At 44.2% G+C, this 21,516-nt stretch overlaps 3 protein-coding genes across 4 annotated transcripts; 2 read left to right on the top strand and 1 right to left on the bottom strand.

Moving 5' to 3' along the window:
* Positions 1–14: 14 nt before the first annotated feature.
* Positions 15–4,234, bottom strand: LOC143136589 (cystine/glutamate transporter). Its single transcript, XM_076297296.1, has 13 exons — positions 4,149–4,234; positions 3,476–3,734; positions 2,691–2,817; positions 2,406–2,521; positions 2,176–2,301; positions 1,668–1,767; positions 1,532–1,576; positions 1,330–1,453; positions 1,118–1,221; positions 917–1,013; positions 666–818; positions 347–524; positions 15–209 (listed from the first exon to the last, which is right to left on the bottom strand). Exons 2-13 carry the CDS (start codon positions 3,705–3,707, stop codon positions 145–147), a joined length of 1,467 nt encoding a protein of 488 aa, XP_076153411.1. The 5' UTR covers positions 3,708–3,734; positions 4,149–4,234; the 3' UTR covers positions 15–144.
* Positions 4,235–5,506: 1,272 nt separating this feature from the next.
* On the top strand, positions 5,507–8,134 carry pex26 (peroxisomal biogenesis factor 26). The gene is made up of 5 exons (XM_076297298.1): positions 5,507–5,903; positions 6,068–6,208; positions 6,331–6,656; positions 6,938–7,084; positions 7,339–8,134. The coding sequence occupies exons 1-5, from the start codon at positions 5,659–5,661 to the stop codon at positions 7,440–7,442; spliced, it is 963 nt and encodes a 320-aa protein (XP_076153413.1). The 5' UTR covers positions 5,507–5,658; the 3' UTR covers positions 7,443–8,134.
* Positions 8,135–8,293: 159 nt separating this feature from the next.
* On the top strand, positions 8,294–14,105 carry usp18 (ubiquitin specific peptidase 18). 2 transcript variants are annotated; one of them, XM_076296506.1, is made up of 11 exons: positions 8,294–8,431; positions 8,541–8,670; positions 8,763–8,865; positions 9,077–9,219; positions 9,538–9,617; positions 9,734–9,868; positions 10,037–10,132; positions 10,247–10,411; positions 12,447–12,578; positions 12,712–12,755; positions 12,841–14,105. In XM_076296506.1, exons 2-11 carry the CDS (start codon positions 8,613–8,615, stop codon positions 12,908–12,910), a joined length of 1,026 nt encoding a protein of 341 aa, XP_076152621.1. In that variant the 5' UTR covers positions 8,294–8,431; positions 8,541–8,612; the 3' UTR covers positions 12,911–14,105. The 2 variants fall into 2 exon arrangements, with proteins under 2 accessions (XP_076152621.1, XP_076152620.1); XM_076296505.1 differs by having other exon boundaries at positions 8,545–8,670.
* Positions 14,106–21,516: the final 7,411 nt, after the last annotated feature.

Raw genomic sequence — 21,516 nt, forward strand, 5'->3', positions numbered from 1 at the left:
TGAATAGAAAATTGAAAGCTCGACAGGTGCTCTGAAGACTTCATTTGCATGGTCATATTGGCCATGAGCTATGCTCTTTGATATCTGGTGCTCCACTGATCTTCTCTGATCTTATCTTCTTCAGTTTCAATCAGGGACCGTCCCTCAGTAGGTTTGGACCTCTTGCTGTGCCACCTCCATGAGGATCTGGAGCTGCCTGCTGATGTAGTCTACAAGGCAACCAACGCAGCAGTAAGACCAACAGCGGTCATACACACATGTACAAACACTTACCAATCCCATTCACTAAGTGACCACTCAGCTACTTTTTAGAGACCTGGAACGGGGGAAGAAAGAGTGAACTCACCAAAGGCACGCCTCAAGCGAGGTGGAAGGCTCTGGCGCTTCACAGTCAGATAATACACGGGAACTCCTGACAGGGTGAGGGCACAGCTGCCCCCCGTGTTCCAGGGGTCAGAGTAGAGAGACAGGCCCACGATGAAGAAGCAAACCAGGGTAAAGACAACTGCAATAGCCAAGGGCACCTTCGGCACAAAAGCAGAAGCACCAGAAGTTTTATGTTTACGTCCAGAGTCACTACATCATTTGGGGAATAAATAAGACGCTGGCACGAATGCACTGCCATGACATATTCAGGGATACAGCCATAGGGTACTCGTAGCTACCTTGAAGGGCCTTGGATGCTGGGGGAAACGATACCGATGAATGAGCATCCCCAAGGTTGCCATGGCAATAAAGAACCAGCGGGAGAAGGAGGCCAAGTTGATGAGCTGGTAGATGTCCCCTGATCTTATCACCATAAACACCACCATTGGATACTGCAAACAAAAGACATACAACAGAACCAGAGTGAGATATACTGTAGTGGCGATTGGAGAGGAAACAGCACTAACACAGATGGGACAAAATGGCTAACCATGAACAGCACAGCTGGTAGCGGTGTCTGTCTGCGGATGTGGATCATGGAGAAGAGAGCCGGCCAGTGGCCCTCCCTGCCCCCAACAAACAGCATCCTTTTGAAAAAAAGGCAGACATGACAGGGAGTTATTTGTTTAAGCAACTGTGTAAAATAAAGTCCTTAAAAGTTAATTGAGAGAGTTAGTTTCGGTGATTCCACCTTGACACTCCAAAGAATCCACCATTTAAAGCCCCAAGGCAGGAGGCTGCCACCAGGATGGGTATCAACGAGGATACACTTTTGATGGCACGGTTGGCAAACGTCTGCAGTTAGGAAACATGGCAGATATATTCACCATTAAATCACAAACTCAGATCTCTTAGATCTTACATTGATGCAAGGTACATCAATTTGCTGTTCTGTTCACTGACCACGGCCACTGCCTCAGACATCAACAGCTCGTCTGCAGACATCATTGTGTAGTAAGCAATGTTGACCAGTACGTATAACACCGTCACTGTCACCATGGAGATGGTGATTGCCAATGGGATGTTTCTGTCCACAACAAACAAGAGTAGGATTAACACTATTTCAACCTTAATAGGCTGTTGTTGATAAGTGTTTTTCTTTTACCTGTTTGGGTTTATCACTTCCTCGGTGACATAGTTTAAGTAAAACCTGTGAGAAACAAAACAATAAAAAGTTTCTGTTTATTTATTTTTTTAAGAAATTCCGGTTATGCTTAAGTTAATGTGACTGCCATACTTACCATCCACCATAAGCATATAAGCCTGAGTAAAATGCTAGAGGCAGTTTGGTGAGGACAAGGGAGTCAGATTCAAATGCATTATGAAAATGTTCTGTCTTTCCTGGGAATGAAACCACAAACAAAAGTCAAACAATGATTATAAAAAATGCTACTGCGCTTATAGGGTATAGCAATTCTATGCAATACACTTTTTTTGTCAAATTCAGAACATTTTGGGAAATCTTAATGTATACAAAAGCAAACATTTTAATTTCAACAATCACTGAGCAACTAAGAGGAGAGCACGTTAGACCTGCGGCTCACAAGGAGTTGCTGGAGTAAGTGTAGGAGAGATGTTGAGGCACATGCTTTATTTTCTTTACATGGTTTCACCAAGCAGCAGTCATGTTATACCACTATGCGATACCTGTAGTTTCATTGGTTGTTGATCTCAAACATCAACAACCCTTCACCAGAATGGTGGACTATATGTCTTTAATCAGTTCATCTCACTGTTGTCTTTGCCCACCTTGTGCAAGTGCCATGACTCCTGGAATGACAATGAGTATCAGCGCGAACGTCTTGATCACGGTCAGTGTGACCTGTGTCCGAGTGGCCAGAGTCACACTCCAGCAGTTAACTGCTACCACAAAGGCTAGCGAGGGAGAGAGACAAGGAAGAAAGAGTCAGGCTATGAATGCAGGAGGTTGTCGCTCATCCAAGTGGACAGGAAAGAAATGTAAAAATTGTGGAACTCACTGATTCCGAGGATGCTAACCAGCATCACCAGTACTGTAGGTGCTGTACATGGAGCAAAGATGGGCTCCACCACATAGCGACCAAACGCTAGTGAGACATAAGATGCAACAGCTGGCCTGGAAGACCCCATGTGGACAGGAAGTATTTGTTTATCATTTTCCCCTTGGATTCAACAGAATACCCCCCCTTCTCTCTCTCGCTCTCTCTTTCTCACTCTCTCACACACACACACACACACAAACACACTTCTAAAACATAACCACGAAGCCACTCTTATCAACACACCTGATGAATATGAACTCAGCCCAGAGTCGTAGAAAGGCAGGTAACGGCCCCAGGGTCTCCAGTAAGTAGGTATAATGCCCTCCAGACTTTGTGAAAGTTGTACCAAGCTCAGCATAACAAAGGGCCCCTGACTCACCAGAAATATGAGGAAAATGTATTATTTTGTCACAATACAGAGAATTATATCACAGGTGAACTTATCTTCATCTTTACCTTACTTTATTTTCACCACGGTGTATGGTTGCAGTAGCACCATGCAACTTGTGGACATTCTTAGCCACTATTATTTTGTTTCAGCTTTTCCATTTGCCAAAATGTATCTGCCATTAACCAGGCACTCTGAATATGAACGGTTTTAGGGAAAGACCTTATTTCATTGCAAGAGGGCAGCTTCCCTGCCTGACGGCACATGTTGTCCCTTTGATCTCTTTATTTTCACAACAGTGGTCTGTCTGGAGGGGAGGGAAGGAACCTTTTGGCCCAGGACCCTGAGAAACAGCTTGTTGGCTTCCACACTTAGACCCCGACTGCATTATTATGCACGTGCCGTTTCAGCCACTACTGAAGTGTACTGGGTCACACACTCAAATGCCAGAGGATTTACAAAAACGTGCTCACATGATGTTCTAGCTTACATTCTTTCACATCTGTCCTTGAACAAACATGTGTAAATTACCCTATGAGAGGCAATATCAGCTTGTCAGTGTACACACATAGCAAGTGAATTCTAAATCCCTTCTCTCCTCTTCTAAATCTCTGTCTAAATCTCCTAGTGTCTCACTCACCGAATGTTGAGAGAACTCCACACAGAGTCCAGACCAGAAGGGAGAGCCCCACACTGCCACTGTTCATCAAAACACCTTTGGGCGCGATGAAGATGCCACTGCCTACCACTGTGCCAAAGATGAAGGAGACGGCTGGCAGAAGGCCGATAGTTCTCCTCAGATGAACCGCCTCTTTTCCATCAGTCTTGTCCTTCTCACCGCCTGCCGCAAACTCGGCTTTGGCTCCCTCCATTACCCAATGGCAGGGAAAAGAGCCAGGCTGGAGTCCACAGCACACACAAACACACATGCATGCAAAGACATTTGGAGAAGGATTCATTTCACCCACAGAAATGTAGTCATGGGCACACATGCATGTAAACACAGTACGTATATGCACACACTTTTGCACACTTATTGATTAAAAAAAACAACAAAATGCAGGCGCTAAGGACGATACACATATTCTGCATTTTTTTATCTTAAGTGTGCTTTAGCATGTGTAGAATTCTGATAAACAATCAGCTGATGTTTTTTTCCTTCCTGACTATGTAAACAAACATGAGAAACAGAACACATGCTCTCTTTCAGGTATTAAATGTTAATGAAGTCACTCACACTACATGGGGCACAGTGGTAAACATTGTTTGCATTATAGAACAAAAGAAGTGACATTATGTAGGCCTATACTCACCAAAATCAACTGGTATCCGACAAGATGTCAGGACAAGCAGAGAGAAGTACTATTGGTCATGGCGAGGAAGAAGTGGAGTACTCCCCTTCTCTCCCACGTGGCCGTCTCTGCTGCACCCCCTTGTTTTGCAGGACCCCCTCCTCCCGTCCCCTCCACTGTGCAAGCACTCTCTGATCAGCACAGTAACCACGGTAACTCACCCATCCTGCATGAACAGATGAACAAAGCAAGCAGTCTTCCCAGGCTTCGTCCACACGCAAGTAATTACACAGTTCAGAGAGAGAACAGCCTGCTGCCTCCATTGAGTTGAGTGTAAGCTGTGTGCAAGCTTACATGTCGTTGTATGTGTGTGTATGTGTGTGTGTTGGAAGGGGGGGGGGGGTTACACCAGCTGCAGGCATGAGGAATAAGTCAACACCACTACAGGAAAAGAGCTCCTCAACAACAACAAACATTTTATATATATAAAATATGCAACAAAATGCACAATTTACTCCATAACGTTGATTACATTTAATAGCAAATTCACAACTTACCCATAAGGTTTGTTGGACTTCACAATATATCCTCTTACGCATAGCAGCGGTGGAGCTTTAGCAAGCATCAGACTGGGGTCAAACAGCAGGAGCCTAACGACAAACTGACAAACAGCCCAGAATACAGTCTCCTTTCTTTCTCCAGGGTCACAACCCGTCTGGATAAATCTCAGTCCTTCAGATGATGGACCTGCTTGTTAACATTCCAGAGTCAATGGGAGAGAACAGGTCCACTGATTCAGGGTCAACTGTTCTATTAATTGCCACAGATGTGTTGACTATGTCATGCTGTAACTTGCAGTGGAGAACATCATCATCCACACTGTCCACTAAAATCTGGACTGTCCACTAAAATCTGGACAAACTTCTAAAAATCTGAATGGCAATTTATTTGAAAGATATTCCTGGTTGATGATGATTCCGTTCAGCAATATCTAAAGCCAACTTATTTTAAACAAGATTCCTTTCTGTGCGAGCTCTTTCTTAAGCTCTCTAACAAGTCCTGAGTTGTTGTTGTAAGGCTATGCCTATTGAAGATATTTAGTGATTGGGCCTAATAATTAGTCTTTCAGAAAACTGCTTCAATTAGTTCATTGGGCTGCTTCAAAAAAATCAGGGTTTTTTCCCCACAGGGAACAGCGAGTGGAGTGAAAATTGGCTTTACCTGTAGGGTCCGTTTAACACTGTAAATAACCTCAACAAAAAGTGCTTCAGAACATTGTAGCTCCACTCCAAACCAGTAGAGGGCAGTACAACATATTTAAAATGTTTAGACGTTTTTTCGTTGTTTGTTTTGATCACGTCAGACATTCTCTGGTCACGTTCAAGGAAGGAGAGTTGGTGATGATCACAGTAACCCAATGTGTAGGCTAAGGTGGAGTTGAATCATTTACGTAGATATTTTCAAGAACATTTATTGCAGTGTATTAGTATGTGTGTTTGAGAAGCACAGTTTCTCAATCGCTAATTCATCGATGCACAGAGGATTTGTTTACGCCATGAAAAGCAGTTCAATGACCTCAATAGCTCCCTGCAACAGTATAAGTTCTTTCCATGCCGCCAGCAGCCCTCCGATCAGCACGGGGCTACTGAAAATTGTAGTCCAGCTGGATGCAGCTGTCGAATACCTGATGGTGCATAAAGATTTCCAGAGTGCCCTTGACACGTGCGAGAAAGGGTTTGAGAACTTGGAAAAAGTTGCAGAAGAGGAGGATAGCAGGTGGGTTCTCATGCAAGCAGCATAAGAATAATGTCGTAATGGCCTGTGTGGATGGAGGGCCCGTGGATATGGTTGTCTAACGAAGTTAAGACAAGTGATTTAATGATAACTTTGAACATGAGGCTGTGTTAAACTGAACATTAATATTCCTGTTCATTCGGCAGGTATGGGGATCTTAAGGCGTCTTTATGTACAGTGGGCATTCAAGCATTGGCTGAACTCAACCAGTGGCGTGGTGTTCTTGGTTGGGTCCTACAGCACTTTGGCAGCGCAGATACAATGCCAACCAAAATAATGCAAATGTGGTAATTTGCTTTTTTTGTTGTCACACAACACTTTATATTAAAGTCACCAGTTTCCTTTCATGAACAAGTTGCCTTTCATGAACAAGTTCACCCTTACCAAGTTTGTACTGTTTTTCCCCCAGCATTCTTCTGTACTCTAAAGTGGGTGAGCATGCTACAATGCAGGAAGTGGGCCATAGCTGGCTTCACTGTCTGGACAATACAGCCCTGTCTGGCTATGGTACTGTGGCAGAGTTGTACCTCCTGCATGTGTTAATCCCACTGGGCCTGACAGCCGAGGCACAGCAGCTGGTGACTGGTGATGTTGGCAGCGCTGCGTTTACAGCAGACCAGAGGCAGGTGGCGCTGGACTTAATAGAGAGCCAGCAAAGTTCTCAGGAGGGACAGACACAGAGTCCAGGTCCAGAGGCCACTCCACAGATGATCACAGATGATACTATGCCTCATGGTGTGTGATTCAATTTAGCACCCATTATGGAAAGAGTGGTGAATTTATGTGGATGATGATGTACTAATTGGAAGGGCTCAATAACATAACACCAGAAACCTTCAGTTTCTGTGCACATAACATTTGCCATTATAGTAGCATTAAGTTAGGGATACCTTTTAGACATACTATGAATCTAGACTGAATTTGCATATGCCGTGTTTGTAATTTGAATGAAAGTGATTAGACAATACTTTGATTAGCCTATCAGTTGTAACTGTGTGTATGTGTTTGTGTGTCAGGTTCTGTGATCCAGAGGCTTCATGGAATGTTGAGGCTGCTACAAAGGGGGGTCTCAATAGCCAGATTAAGATGGAAGCTTATACCTGTGCGACGTTTTGTGCTGACAGTATTCCTGCTCTATTTGCTACTAGTCAGAATGGACCCAGGTAAGTGAGTCTTGCTGTGTTATAACTGGACCAGTTTTGTGAAGTATTTAATCTAATATTTACATCAACGGAAATGTTGTTGATGTTGTTGATGTTTTACAGTGATTATAGTTGATAACTTGTGGAATATTGCAAACCATTGCTGTAGCCTCTGTCTGCTACACATACTACATGCTACAGTTATAAGACAGTTATACTTCTACACAGGTGCATTCACTCATCTGTGTTCTGTTTTGACCTGTTTACCTTCTCAGCTCTTCCGTCATCTTTCCCCTGGGTCCTCAAACTGCTGCGACTGCTGAAGCAGATGTGGTATGCCATGTTTGGTCCGTATTATCGAGCCAATGCTGCAGTGTGAGATCCATCCATGGCTCAAAGATGATGCACTTGAGAGGGTTTTTGAAAAATAAGACCGATGATTTTTTTTAAGTGACCTGATGGGACTGTTGTTTTAAAAATCAGTGGACTGGAACAGGATCTTGGAGGTGGAATTCTGGGTCCTTTTGGGTCTTGTCCTCTGTGAGGGTTGGATGCTGAGGTTGTTATATATGTGAAGTATTTTGTTAGTTATATAGTTATTATATATTGATATTGCAAAATAAATGGCTTTTCTGAAGAATGAGACAGCCTTGGTCTGATATCCAAAAATATTGATTTGGGGTACAGCATATGTGTGAATTATGATCACACCTTAGATCACACGCCTGTAATGATTGTTTCATTCCATATGCACCACCTGGTTAGCCTGATATCACCAGACTAACTCACTTCATTTAGTATCTCAGTGAGATGAAAATGAGCTGAGATACAGGTGGGCGGGGTCAAGCTACCACCCAATAACATTCTATTCTTCCAGTTTAAGACCTTTCAAATTAATATATTAAAATATGTTTTCCTTATTAATATAATTAATTGGGACCCATGTGACCAAAAACAAAAACTATTGAACATTCAATGAGTGTAACTAGTAAAATGTAGGATTTCACAGGCCAGCAATTTTTTATTTGATAAACCATGTAATTGCAGGTGGATTAAAAATGTTTAAACGTTTTTTTGGGTGTGTTGTTTGTTTTGAAAAAAGAAATAACAAGCAGATGTTAGATGTTTGCTGAATTGGCAGCTGCGATTACGTGAAGAACACTTTTTTTTAATCGTCCACGTAGGTTAGGCTAGGTTTCGTTTCCCCGGTAGAGGATGCTGTACCATAGACGAAACAGAACTGAAAGTGAAAGTTGTAGTCGCTTCGCAGCATGTAAACATTAGGCTACACAAACTGAACAATTCTTGAACAATTCTTAATTACTTGAACAATTCCAGCGTTTTTTTAAGGACCTCTCATTAGCTAAGGTGAGTGAATTATATACCATCATTTATTCTTGCCGATTGGGCTATTATATAGACCTAAAATAATTTTGACGTGATGTTCTGAATAACGTCACGTTGTTATTTTCTCAAGGTAGCCTGCTTGCTTAGATGCGTCAAATATAGCCTAACAATATTGAGTGACGGACAGAACAAAGGGATCAAAATGTCAAGGTTGTCTTATTTAGGCATACAATGTTCTAGGCCTACCCGCCGCGACTACGGTAAGTCGAACATTTAAAAACATTACTAGAGACGACTGTTATGTATGGTTTTATTGAAATATACACAGCCTACAATTTAATTTCTTTTCAAGTCTCAAGCATAAGAGGTCTGAGGAATTTTGGCCTATCCTGCTGTGTGAATGCTCTGCTGCAGTCAATATCTGCCACAGAGGAACTACTAAAGCTTCTTGACAGGTATCCCTGCACGTTTTCACCAAGTCATAGTAGGCTTTAGGCTAGCTGTGCTATTGATTCAGTATAGATATTTGCGTTGGTATTGAAGCAAATTGTAAAACTTCTACGACTGTTAAAGAGATGAGATAATGGACTAGTGCTTTACAAAAGCCTGCCTGCCTGCCTGGTGAGTTTTATTAATGGAATTTCTATAATTTTCCTGTAATTTCAGATGGAATCCAAGTGGTAATTATGAGGAAAGAAACAATGTACCCCTGCTGCTAAGGAAGACTTTACATTCCATGCAGGGAGAAAGTCCTCAACCAGCACCTCACTGCGAGTTCCTGGACTGCCTAGATCGCAATTCAATCCCCAGTATGCGCCCACTGCCCACACATGCAAATTAGTGGTCATGTCATGATATCAAGGTCGCGCTGGTTATCACTATCAAGGCATCAAGTGTTCAGTATACATAGAGTTTAATCCAGACCTCTTTGTGTTTTCAAGTTGCCAAAACGTGTTCCTGTGTTTGATGCATCAACCAGGTGTTTGAAGTATGCCCTGGGACTAACAGTTGTTCTGTTGATGGTGTGCCAGGTGTTAACCACTGATGCTTCTTTGTTTCGCTTGTCTTGTCCAGTATTTCCATGAAAGGAAGTTCTGTATGTAAATCCATGCAAATGTGTTTCCCAGGAAATGTGCAGCATGATGCAGACGAAGTCTTTCTCTTAATCCTCAACCTCATTCTGCAAAAGATGACTGACATACAGCTGGTAGATTTTTTTCCATTGTTCAGTTTTCTAAAGAAAGCTGTTTGTTCTCTTGACATTGCCACCAAGGAAACACATCTATAAACAGATATATGTGTGTTGTTACTTCTTTTCTGCAGAAAGAGGAAATCCTTGAGCTGTACAAGGTCAAAGTTGAGGGACATGTGGTGTGTTCGGAGTGCACATTCGATCATAAAGTCAACAGCTATATGCTCAGCCTTCCACTCCCTTTGCAAAAGGGACAGAATAACTTGGTGAGGATGATTAATTGTCTTTGACAATATTCGTTGACAGTCTTCATCTTATGTTAACGTTGCCTTTACTCTAAGTGCATGTGTTTTTTTTTGCCTCCCTAAAAAGTTTCACACCTGTTAGGCTGTATATTTTGAAAAATGGAAATTTGTTTGTGATGTGATTCGCAGGAGGACTGCATACAGACATTCTTCAGGCAACAGGAGCTAAGAGGGGAAGACAAATGCTACTGTGAGAGATGTGGCGAGAAACAACGATCCACTCAGGTCAAAAGGCTATTGTATGAATGGGACATTTATAACTATAAGGAATTGTTAAACTTTATGTAGAAGCAGTTTTCTTGTATGCCATGGTCTTCATTTGTTTTTTCTTGGATGCAGGGGTTCAAACTCTGCTCCCTCCCCCAAATCTTATGTATCCATCTCAAGCGATTCCGATATGAGGGCGGCTTCACTCAAAAATTGCACTGCAAAGTCACTTTCCCTGACACACTCAACTTCAGCAGCATTTTGGATCCAGATTGCATTTCTGACGTTTTTAAAAAGGTAATTTGCACATACTGTTAACCCCCCAAAGTCAATGCGTGACTGGTTGTTAAATCTGGTATATATATGATAGGGCCCCCTAAACATCAGCATATACTGTACTGACTGAGTGTTAGGGCCACACATGAAGAAAAAAATATTTTTGCCATGACGCGATATCTCACCTGCATAAAATATAGTATAAACACAGACATTCAGCAATAGCCTAGGCTGTTATGCATCCATTACAAACAAACATGCAATGTGAAAGTCTGTGACTGAGGAGAGCACTGAGTAGGCCTAGTCTAGGCTAATAAGCCTGAAGTCGAACCTTTAGATGAAAAACAGTCTTTAATTAGCCGGGCGGGATAATCGGTAGTCTTTCAAATTCCCTCTGCACGCAATAGGACAGCGCTATGAGTCCGCCGAGCGTTTTGCCACCAGCGGAGCTAGTTGGCTAGTTCAAACTTTTGCCAACTTAAAAAAAGCTTAACTCGTGTCACACTGTTGGCCAACAGCAACATCCATCTTCTTTTTTCAAGTAGCAGGGAATTCAAGCCAAACCGTTGCAACTCTGCCATCAATCATTATGTTAAGCCCACCTAATGACTCTATGCACGATTTGATTGGCCTGATAGAAGTTAAATTTTTCGAGCTCACAAGCCAACGGAGAGTTGATAGACTAGCCCTGGAAGCAAATGTAATTTGCTGTCGCTAGGGTGCGTCTAGATTTCTTGGCTAGTCTTTAATAATAAATTAAAGACTAGCCAATGGAGGTTAATATGTTTTATGTTTTGTCCAGATGATGTCTGTCTATCGTTGTTGCACTCGAAGAAAACTGGAATGTTTCATCCCAGATAGCAAAATCAGATTGGCAGATAGCGGACCGCTGGTGGTATGCCGCCGGTGGCTTGCCACTTGTGGTCACCCGTTGCACCACCATTTCTTTAAATTTAACTTGTCATGAATATTTAATAAATATTTATAATAATATTTAATTGAAAAATTAATAAAATTATATATGGACTATAACTGAAGGAATGAAAAAGATTTTAGACCATTAGTGGCAAAATATTGGGCAATTTGTCTGCAACCTGCCAGACAACCGATTAGCAAAATGCCAGCCAGGGGCGCAGCTACCCATTTTTGAGGGGTATGCAACAACAATATTGGAAACTCACTACTCGTAGGCCTATCTGCTCGCCCAGCGTTCACGGCGTCCCCACTCCCTCTTCTATTATGTCAAAATTCTATGATGGAATCTTATGAGATAGGGCACCTACTCTAGCCTGTTAGTCCTCTAAAATATTATAGAACATTGAGAAAATGTTGAAATGATTTAGAAACGGACGCAGTAGCTACATATAGAAAATACCAAATATATAATTGTATTTTTTTTACCATCGCTTTTGCGCCCCTATGCGCCGCATATAGCGCATACCCACTTTTTGCGCCACTGATGCCAGCGGACCGCCAGCTATGCCCCCAATGGACCAAGAATGGTCCGCCAACCTCTTGCTATCTGGGATTCGTCCTCCTTTTCAATCGTCCTGGTTGTAGCCTACCCTACCCTAGTCGTTCTCTCTCCAAACTAGTTCTGATGGACATGTCAAGATGAAATGTCGAGATTAAAGTCAATATGATATGTCAACTTTATTCTCAAAATGTCAAGTTTAATGTCGACGTCGAGATTAAAGTCGACATGATATTTCAACTTTATTCTCGAAATGTCGAGTTTAATGTCGACATGTCGAGTTTAATCTCGTCATTGCAAAAATATTTTTTTTCTTCATTTGTGGCCCTAATACTCCATCGTATATATGCCATGAGGTACTTGCTGTTGGATGTTATATCATAATTACAGCTAATAGGCTGCATTGCTAAGCTTTGACTTCAAAAAGTGAGAAGAACATTTAGTGCACCAGATTTAGCACATCACCAAACCAATCTGTAATCATTATTTGACCAAAGCTGGTCAAATAACCAGAAATTATTAGTGCATATCACAATAATTTGAAAAATACATCATGGTGATAATCTATTTCCCTGGTCACAGGATGATTCACCTTACAGTCTGTATGCAGTTGTGGTGCACTCAGGAACTGCCATGTTTGGGCACTACACAGCCTATATTCAACCCCCAGGAGAGCAGACATGGTATTATGCAAATGATAGTCGGGTACGACAGGTGAGATGGACATGCTGGACATTGGAATCATTGGACATGGAATCATTTCAGTATCAAATTGGTGGATATGCTTAGTCATCCTAAGTGGGCGGGTGACATTGATGTTGTCTTCCCTCTATGCTTTAATGCACAGGTGAACTGGGATGAGGTTCAGAGTTCTTTTGGTGGACAAAATGGGTAAGTATTTAGAATTTACTTTGGCAATATTTTCTTAAAATTCTGTTTATGTTGCATGGTCTTAGTTACATATCTGTTCCTTCAGTGGTGATACAGCATACATGCTGTTATACAGAAGACAGAAAACCAGTGAGGATCAAGGATACTCAGGTTGAAGGACACTCCACTACATTCCTCTCACATAAGAAGGTGCCATAAGACAATATGGATCACCAATGAACATTTAATCTTAAAGAGAAAAACAAAAATAGGAGTACAGTTTGACCCAAGTTTACATTATTCCGTAGTTTTGTACTATTTATCTTATCAATTATGAAATGGCTTTCATTTAAGGTTATATATTATACACATTCCAATGAATCTTTGGTGTAGTAATTGTGGGGAGAGGTTTTCTCAGGTTAAAAGTTTTCCAAAGGAATGTTCTATTTCTTTCCCTGAAACGAAATTTCTCTCAGCAGTTCATTTCTTATTTCTTCAGTAGCATGGTAAGATACTTTAAATCTATGTATGTTACAGCCTGTGTCTTGTGGGAGATTGCTGGCTATCTTATGGATACTATAGTCTTCCACTAGGTGGTAGTCCTTAATCAGAGGAAGACACACTCGCGACACATCGCGTTGTCGAATCAGATTAGACAGTCTTATGTCAGACAGTGTGAGGTGAGGTAGGGTTTGAAAAGAATGCTGACTTCAAGTGTTTGTGTACTGGGGGGAAAAACCTGTACAAGGCCAGAAGTGGAGAGGAGAGTCATGTCTGACCCTGATGCAAAAAAGATGTGACTCATACTTGAGAAAACAAAGCCGTTCCTCTCAGTCTGTACATCTCTTCTCTTAATTTTAGTATTAATTTAGGTCCAGTTTCATGTATTCAATGTGGAGTAAGGTCTCTTTTTTTTTGTAAAACGAGAAGTACTTGCTAGCACTGCTAACTATGACCAGCGACGCTAATTGTTTGATATTGAACAGCAAGTTGAGTTTGCGGGCTTTTGCCCAAAACCTTTTTTCTTTTGTGCTGAATCTATAGATATCATTGTTCTCTTTCACTTTTGTTTAGGAGGTGTGGGGTTGGTGGTGGTGTTGTGGAAAAATACAACTTAGTTGCAATAGACCATTTATCAATCGTCATATATGAAGATTCAAGATAAGAGCTCTAATTATTTTGATTAACGAGAAAATAATTTAACATATATTTTAGTAAAAGTGTTACTTTTTACTACTCAAATGTCATGATAAACGGTTGGGTGTTTTTACACTGATTGTATTACTTGGAGCTTTAATGAATATTAAATTGTTGAATATTTAATGTCTTGTAACATAAACTCTGTTTGTTCCACAACTGTGGTTTACTGTGGTACGATCTCTGCCTGTTCACTTGCTCTTTGTAACGTTGCTTTCAACACTGACCAGATGTCTCGGCACGTGTGACATACAATTGATCCAGACGACTGTTGTGTGTTAATGGCAGACATGCAACTGCCATTCAGTCAAGCATCCTAAAACAACACTAACACACACACACACACACACACACACACACACACACACACACACATGCACCTTACACCACATAGCCCCAGGGCGTAAATGAAGTACAGCTGGACGTTGAGGCGATATTGGAATCGTCTCCGCGTGCCTGGTGTCCCCACCATTAGCTTGTCACCTTGTCTGAAGGGTGTAATTACCCCCTCGACACCTTGCAGAAGGCAGCGAGTCAGTGTGAGTGATTACGCCATTCAGGATTAACTAAGAGGGGCCGTGTTTCGCCAGTAAAAACGCCGGGCACTTGTCTGCCAGGGTATCAATTACCCTCCTAGTCCTGCTCTTAGACTTCTCAGCTCGTGCACCTGTCGCACGGGGCCAGGGGTTGCACCAGAGGGAAACAATAGCAAAAAAAAAAATGAAAGAGTGTGTGGTATGAGGTAAGGCAGAAGGGGAGAGTTGACCTTGCGGGTGTTAAGGGCTCATGTTGCCGTCTCCCCTTGTGATGCTGGGCAGGCGTGTGGGGTGGCACGGCCCCGAGCAGAGTTGATGTTTTCCTTGGACGGCGCCAGAGGTTCCCCGAACGGGCCTTTCTGAGCTTTTGTTGATGTGTGTTTGCTAGTTACTAGGTGAGTATTTGCAGTGATTGTAATGATTCTTTGATGAAATAAGTATTGGGTTTGGATGCAGTGCCCTCTCAGTTTTCCCCATTGTGCTTTGCCCCATTGTGGAGTGGTTTATTTTGGATTCTTTGGTCCCAAATGAGCTTTCCACCTCTCTTGCCAAAGATGCCAGCATTAGAAAATAGTTTCATTACTACAGTCTTTTTTCTGCTTTCCCACATTTTTCTCTTCTCTGCGAACAGTCCTTTGACAGGCAAAAAAGTAAAATAATAATTCCACTGTATTTCTCAAAAACAAATGAATGTCAAGCGTCGTTGGTAACGCATACAGGAAATTCCATGCTGCAGAAAGCCCTCAATTTAGAAAGAAGACCTTTCAGTAATTGTATTCTGCTATTTTACATTCCAAAGGGGACAATATCTCAATGCAATTATTCATTGACTGGGAGTTTCCCCCCACAAAAGACATGCAGCCCCTCACAGCCCACACTGTCTTTTTATAGGTACCGGCATACTTTGAATTAATTATGAAGGTCTCTGCTTGTAAATGTGAAATTGCTTTAAGGAGGGTGACTTGTGTGGTCTGCAGTACCACCTCCCTGTACGGGGTGGCAGTACTGATCTCAGAGTCTCGGTCAGGCCTCTTCCCGCAGTGCTCACACTTTGAAGTCTGAGCCAGTCAATATTGCTATCGCTGGTAGCCAGAGTGAGAGAGAGAGAGAGAGAGCTCCTTAGTCAGATCCCAGCAACCTCCTCTCTGTGTGTCAATCTCTTTCTCTCTCTCTCTCTCTCTATTGCTCTCTCTCTCCCTCTCTCCTCCCCAAAAACTCAGAGAGGCCCTCTCTGTTAGCATGACTTATCTGTCTGAGGTGGTGGTCAATCAATGGAGGTAACAGGACACCCACGTGAGCCATGCGCCTGCCGCTGTGGGTTATGTAATGATTGTGCAGAAAGGAAATGGTTCTTTCTCTTGCAGCTTGTTGAATTTGCACGCCGGTGACCATGGTGAGGGGAGCGCGTAAATAGCAAACAAGAGCTGAAAGCCAACCGCCGCTTCGAGGCTCCTGCTCCTGGCCTCTGCCTCTGCTCAGCTGAAAGAATGGAAAATGAAATGAAATGATGAACCTCTGCTGGAAAACTGTCCGCTTGTTTTTCTCATCGCAGCGAACAAGCCCTAATTTGACACCGGAGTAGCCGGTTGCAGCTCGAGGATGAGACAGAGAGAGAGACGCGTGGCGCTCATTGGGCGCGCAAATGCCATGGCACAATTCCTATCGTGTCTTTGTGTCCCACGCAACACATGCAGTGCACGTGATTACAGTGTGTTCGCGTCTACACCCATCCTCCCATTTATCTAACACTCGCAGAGCTGTTGTAATGCCATGATAATGATGTTTCCTTTTTCCCTTTTCAAAACAGGGTGTTCTGGCCAAAAGAGTTTGTTTGAGGTGCTCTCTCTTTTGGGCCGCTATTGTCTGCGCTTAAAGCCCATACGCTGGTGCTTGAAGTTCGCTGTTCTCATGAGCTAATTCCTGTGGATCTGCGCTCTCAGGAGAGCCCGCCTGGGGCTGCGTTTCAGGAAGTGATCCTCCTTTTTTCACACTGGGTTTTTCTTTTTTTTTTCGTTCCCTCGGAATCCATGTGGCTGAGGAGCCAAAACGAACATAACTCTTTCCTGCGTTTTTCGGGGGCCGAGAGGGCCGTGCTCCCCACGCTGCCATGACTCAGCTAGACACAAAAGATCCGGTCTGTTTCTTTTTTTTGTTTTTTTTTGTGTGCCTGTGTGAGTCTGCGTGTGCGTGTGTGTGTGTGTGTGTGTGTGTGTGTGTGTGTGTGTGTGTGTGTGTGTGTGTGTGTTGGAGAGAGGGTTCACTAGGAGAAAGGGACATCTGCAAGCTTTGGCTTGTTGCTTGTGATCCGGTATTCCCCCTGCAGCCTGCCCCAGTATCGCAGTTCGTTATCAGAGTGACGAGGTTCCAGGGTGGCCTTGCTTGCATCCCACCAACACCCCCCACTCCTCTCCCCATCCCCATCTCCTCCTTCACTCCTGCCCCTATCTCTCCTCCTGTACTCAGGTTTCAATAGGAAACATCCTCTGGCTGCCTTGTCAAGCGTGGGCCTTAGCTCGCTGCTGTTGCCTGTGCATGCCACTGAAAATCCTCCACACAGGCTCCTGCTCTGACATGCAAAGTAGTTATCCATGGTTCCCACGACTGGCGGTTATCACCCTCCACCACCACCATCACCCTACCTTCCCACCTCTCAGCACCTTTAAAGGGAGTGGAGATGGTAACTTCTTTTTACTGTGCAACAGTGCAAATGAAACTGTTGAAATGTAGCATTTCATGTGGCAATGAATGCATCAAATGCATCAAAGATTTCGTTTTTGTTTTGCCCCACCCTCCACCACGGTGCTGTGGAAGTGTTCCAGCAGCAAATGGCGTGGGATTGGAATGATGCCGCTCTACCTGGAGGTAACATTTGTTCCCCAGGGAAATGGAATTTGGGCTATGGCTGTGAAGAGACGGTCTGATGGGAACCTGTCGCCGTGGTCGCACTGTCAGCAGAAAGGCACGTATGGTATGGTAACCTGAAGCAGGGAGAGAGGGAGGGAGCAGCTCCTGCCACTGCAGTCCTGGCTGTAGCTCTGACAGCAGGACTGATAAGCACTTCGTTACACCGAACCCAATCGAATGATATGTCACCTGTTCTGAGGCTAATGCCACTCAACGCCGCTGCTGAAGATCAAGTTGACAGCACGGCAGTCAAGTGCAGTTATGCTGGGAACTTTGGAATTTTTTACACAGTATTTTTTCTTGACTCTAGTCCATCGGAGTTATATAATGCAAATGTCCGAGAGTGCGGCCAGCTAGCTTGCGTTCAAGTGCTAAACTCCAGTGAGAATCCATAGACAGGGTCATGCTCCCTCTGACCTGGTCAGATGGTCAGCCTTTCCACATGCTGGACAAAGCCCCTAATCCCCTTTGCCAGGTAGCCCATGTTGGCATTCCAGCAGCATTCCAGCTCGGGGAAGTTGCTGGGATCTGGATGAAAAATGGCCGACAAAAAACAAAGGCCAGGCTCCCTGTCACTGCATTTAAACTTGTGTGGGAAAATCCAGTTGACATGAAGATGGATGACCCAGGAATGTGTGGCACTGCTCTCACCCCCATCCCACCAGCACCAGCCCCACACTTCTCAGTTACCATGGCAGTCAAGCCCAAAGAACCGCTGAAGTATTACAGACGAATAACTCGATGATGAAGATGAAAGGGCAAAATATAGTGCATAGTTGGAGCCCCACAGGATGAATAACACTCGCCTGGTTAGCCCTAGCAGGCGTATCCCAAAAAGCCTTAATGACAAGACGTGTTTCCCTGTTGCTCGTAAATGTATGTCGCTCGTAATGTTTGCCCGTAGTTTACTCTAGAGAAAGCTCTGTCAGATCTCAGGCAGATTGATTCCCCTTGTGAGGAGCCATTTGCTGTGACTTTCCATCCATCAGCGAGTCGGCGGCAGTTAAAGTCATTACTGTCGTTTGTTCTCATTCAGTTCCATTATCTCTCATTATTGTCAGATACAGCTCTGCTGTCATGCTGGCTGTCAGTAAAATGATCTCAGAGGACATTTTGACTCATTCGCAATACAGGTCATTCGCTAGGGGAATTCACTTAAGTCTGTTTGCCCAAAGATAAGCCTGCCTTCAACACAAATGTTTGATGTTTGTAGCACCTTACTTTGACAGATCTCTGTCCCTATACTTCTAACAAAGGTCTTCCACAAAAAAAAAATAGGCAAATAGAAATGTTTTTTATAACATTTAAAGTGTAAGTAAGACTCACCATCTATTTCACACCTCTCAGGGTATCTTCATATTACATTTCTAGGAAGAAGGTGGCATAGCTATTCTTGCCATTTGTTCCCAGGGAGGAACATATTTACTGTGCCATTCTTGCGGCTGTGTGAATATTGTCACTAACTGAGACATACCCTCACAGTGCCAGGCCACCACAGGAAAAATGGCACCATGGTGATGCCACAGCAACTTCCTCTACCCCGCCTTCACGCCAAGTGACAGCTGTGGCACTTACCAGATAAGATAAATAATGGTGGTGTCAGGTTACACTTTATGCTTATGTTGCTGTGACAGGGACTGAGTAGACGTGCTATTAATAGGCAGCCGGAATTACTGGCCCAGATGAGTTGCGGTTATTTCGAGTCACATGCGACGAGTGTGTTTTAAGGGGGGTTTCTGGCCACTGTGCATCCTTAAACTGTGTGTGTGTGTGTGTGTGCGTGCATGCTGCTGTTTTGTTATGGTTAACAAATATACGCAAATGAGTGCCAGCTGTTTTCTTAAGATTCTCAAACGGTGCCACTCAAACACATGTGTCGAGGGTGTGGCATCGGAACGGCCTTCTTCAACGCTCTAATGTGGCCAGGGCCACATTTCTCAAACCCTTAGGAGAAAGACACACACACACACACACACACACACACACACACACACACACACACACACACACACACACACACGTGCACACAAACATGTGTACACACTCACACTCACACACACACACACTCTCTCTCTCTCACACACACACATACACAACCTCATAAACTGCAGTAACTCAAGCACCTTTTATTTTGCCTGTCTGCCTCCAAGCCCGGGCATTGTCCATCTCTCCTTTGATATTTGAGGAGACACGGACCTTCCTATCTCCATCACAGGGCAAAAAGGAATGCCACTGAAGCCAGTGAAAGGCCCAATAGAACAAACACGCCGTCATAAGACAGGTGACTTCGCCCAGGGATAAAAGAAAGAAAAGAAAAAAAGAGAAGGCCAAGGCCTGAGAGGTCAAAGTTGGTGCCAGAACACTCTTCTGTGCTTTCTGGTTCTCCTTGCTGCCGTCACAGCCGTGCCACCTGCATTCTTCCAGCAGGCCCGTTCCACACCCTCTGCCGCCACTGGTTATACTGCCGCCGTTAATACCCTCTTAGGGTAGGGCTTGTTTTTACTTCTTCCTGGCACCGTTCTCTGCAGCCGTATCAAGCTTTTCAGACACGGGCCAACCGACACTGTGTAAGAGGTGCGCCCTTTTCTCCCCTTTCTTCTTTTCTTTTCTTGTTCTTTTTTCCCCTTTCTCTCTCTCTCTCTCTCTCTCTCACTGTTTGGAGAGAAGTCCCTCCATGGCCCTCCGCCCCTGTGCAGTGTGTGGATCGGCCCAGCGTGTGCAGTCTCAGCGCGGCAGCCTCTTCTCTTCATCCCCCTCTCTCTCTCTCTCTCTCTCTTTCACTCTCACTCTGTCTCTCTCTCCCCAGCACTCATCTGCAGCCTGTTAGGCTGGAGCGGGTGGATGACATCATGTGCGTCTCGGAGCTGGCCCCAGTAATTGCGCCTTGGCCTCCTCCAGCAGCACACAGAACACACAAGTGGAGCCAGGCAATGCAAGTCAGATGCACTGGGTTTTTCCAGCGAGCTGAGAGGCCCAGGATTGGGGACGGCTGGGGTGGGGTCGAGCGGTGTGAGTGAGTGAGTGAGTGAGTGAGTGAGTGTGTGTGTGTGTGTGTGTGTGTGTGTGTGTGTGTGTGTGTGTGTGTGTGTGTGTGTGTGTGTGTGTGTGTGTGTGTGTGTAGTGGGTGGTGCGGGGGGTGGGGGGTGGGGGGGTGGGGAAGTGGAGCGGTCGAGCTCACTGTAAATGTCACAAATGAATGAAGGGCCTCAACCCAAAATGAAACCCGATCCAGCCCGCCCTGGGGTCTGCCGCGTTTTGATCTCCCTCTCGCTCCGGCGGCTGCAGCCGAATTATGGAGGGCGAGAGACATTACATATTCCCCATGTTATGACATGGCGAAAAGTATTTTCACATGTTCCGTGGGCATTTCACTTGAAAATTGCACACCGGCGTGCCCCCTTCGCACACACACACACACACACACGGGGCCTCCATTAAAGTTTGCCCTAGGCCCTCAGCATCAGGGACCCCACAAGCCCCAGACCAATAACTGATATTCCAAATGACCCTCTCTAATGCAGAACTGCTTGCGTCTAAATGCTCTCTGACAGGCTGGGTATGCATTCATCACGGGCTCCAATGTGCACATGTTCACAAGGCATTCCTTGTTAGCGTCTCCCTCCAGAAAATGTCTAGCGCAAGTTGGTTGTGGTTATAAAACCCACCATCTGGAACTGGATCTTTCTCTATCTCTCTCCAATTTCCCCTAATCCATACCTTGTATGAGAACGTTGAAAGCGTTTAACTTTGTTTCCAGAAAAAAAAAAGGGCCTCGGACTTTGAGGGGGGAAAGCACAAATGAAACCTTACAGCCATCAGTTTGTACCAATGCCAACCTATTTCTGATGGGGCCCACCAACGGAACGATGAGGGTCTATCATGGCACTTTGAGGAGGAGCTGTTGTTCTGGAAGCCTCTTGATCTGTCGGAATAAGGCAGAACTCAGAAGGATACAAGCCCACACTCTGGCATGTTTGCTCAGTAGCGCATGGATCAGATAACACTGGGTGGGTAAGTGTGGGTGGTATGGGGCCTGTGCCTCCAAACTCCAGCTCATTGGTACACTTAGGGATGGTACGAATATGCTGCCCTACTTATGTGTGTGTGTGTGTGTGTTTCAGAGAGATAGTGAAAGCAACTGGCAG

This window comes from Alosa pseudoharengus, unplaced genomic scaffold, assembly GCF_046254945.1.
Source record: "Alosa pseudoharengus isolate Yale_2024_CS ecotype anadromous, Long Island Sound unplaced genomic scaffold, YU_APseudo_1.1 YU_APseudo_1.1_scf_20, whole genome shotgun sequence".
Taxonomy (NCBI): domain Eukaryota; kingdom Metazoa; phylum Chordata; class Actinopteri; order Clupeiformes; family Clupeidae; genus Alosa; species Alosa pseudoharengus.

Coding starts and splice junctions, on each gene's coding strand:
- LOC143136589 (XM_076297296.1), bottom strand. CDS start 3,707: ATGGAGGGAGCCAAAGCCGAGTTTGCGGCAGGCGGTGAGAAGGACAAG. Junction 1,014..1,117: donor GGATTCTTTGGAGTGTCAAG/GTGGAATCACCG, acceptor TTTTTTCAAAAG/GATGCTGTTTGTTGGGGGCA. Junction 525..665: donor AGCATCCAAGGCCCTTCAAG/GTAGCTACGAGT, acceptor TTTGTGCCGAAG/GTGCCCTTGGCTATTGCAGT.
- pex26 (XM_076297298.1), top strand. CDS start 5,659: ATGCACAGAGGATTTGTTTACGCCATGAAAAGCAGTTCAATGACCTCA. Junction 6,209..6,330: donor ACCAAAATAATGCAAATGTG/GTAATTTGCTTT, acceptor TTTTTCCCCCAG/CATTCTTCTGTACTCTAAAG. Junction 7,085..7,338: donor ACTAGTCAGAATGGACCCAG/GTAAGTGAGTCT, acceptor TTACCTTCTCAG/CTCTTCCGTCATCTTTCCCC.
- usp18 (XM_076296506.1), top strand. CDS start 8,613: ATGTCAAGGTTGTCTTATTTAGGCATACAATGTTCTAGGCCTACCCGC. Junction 8,671..8,762: donor GCCTACCCGCCGCGACTACG/GTAAGTCGAACA, acceptor TTTCTTTTCAAG/TCTCAAGCATAAGAGGTCTG. Junction 8,866..9,076: donor CTACTAAAGCTTCTTGACAG/GTATCCCTGCAC, acceptor CTGTAATTTCAG/ATGGAATCCAAGTGGTAATT.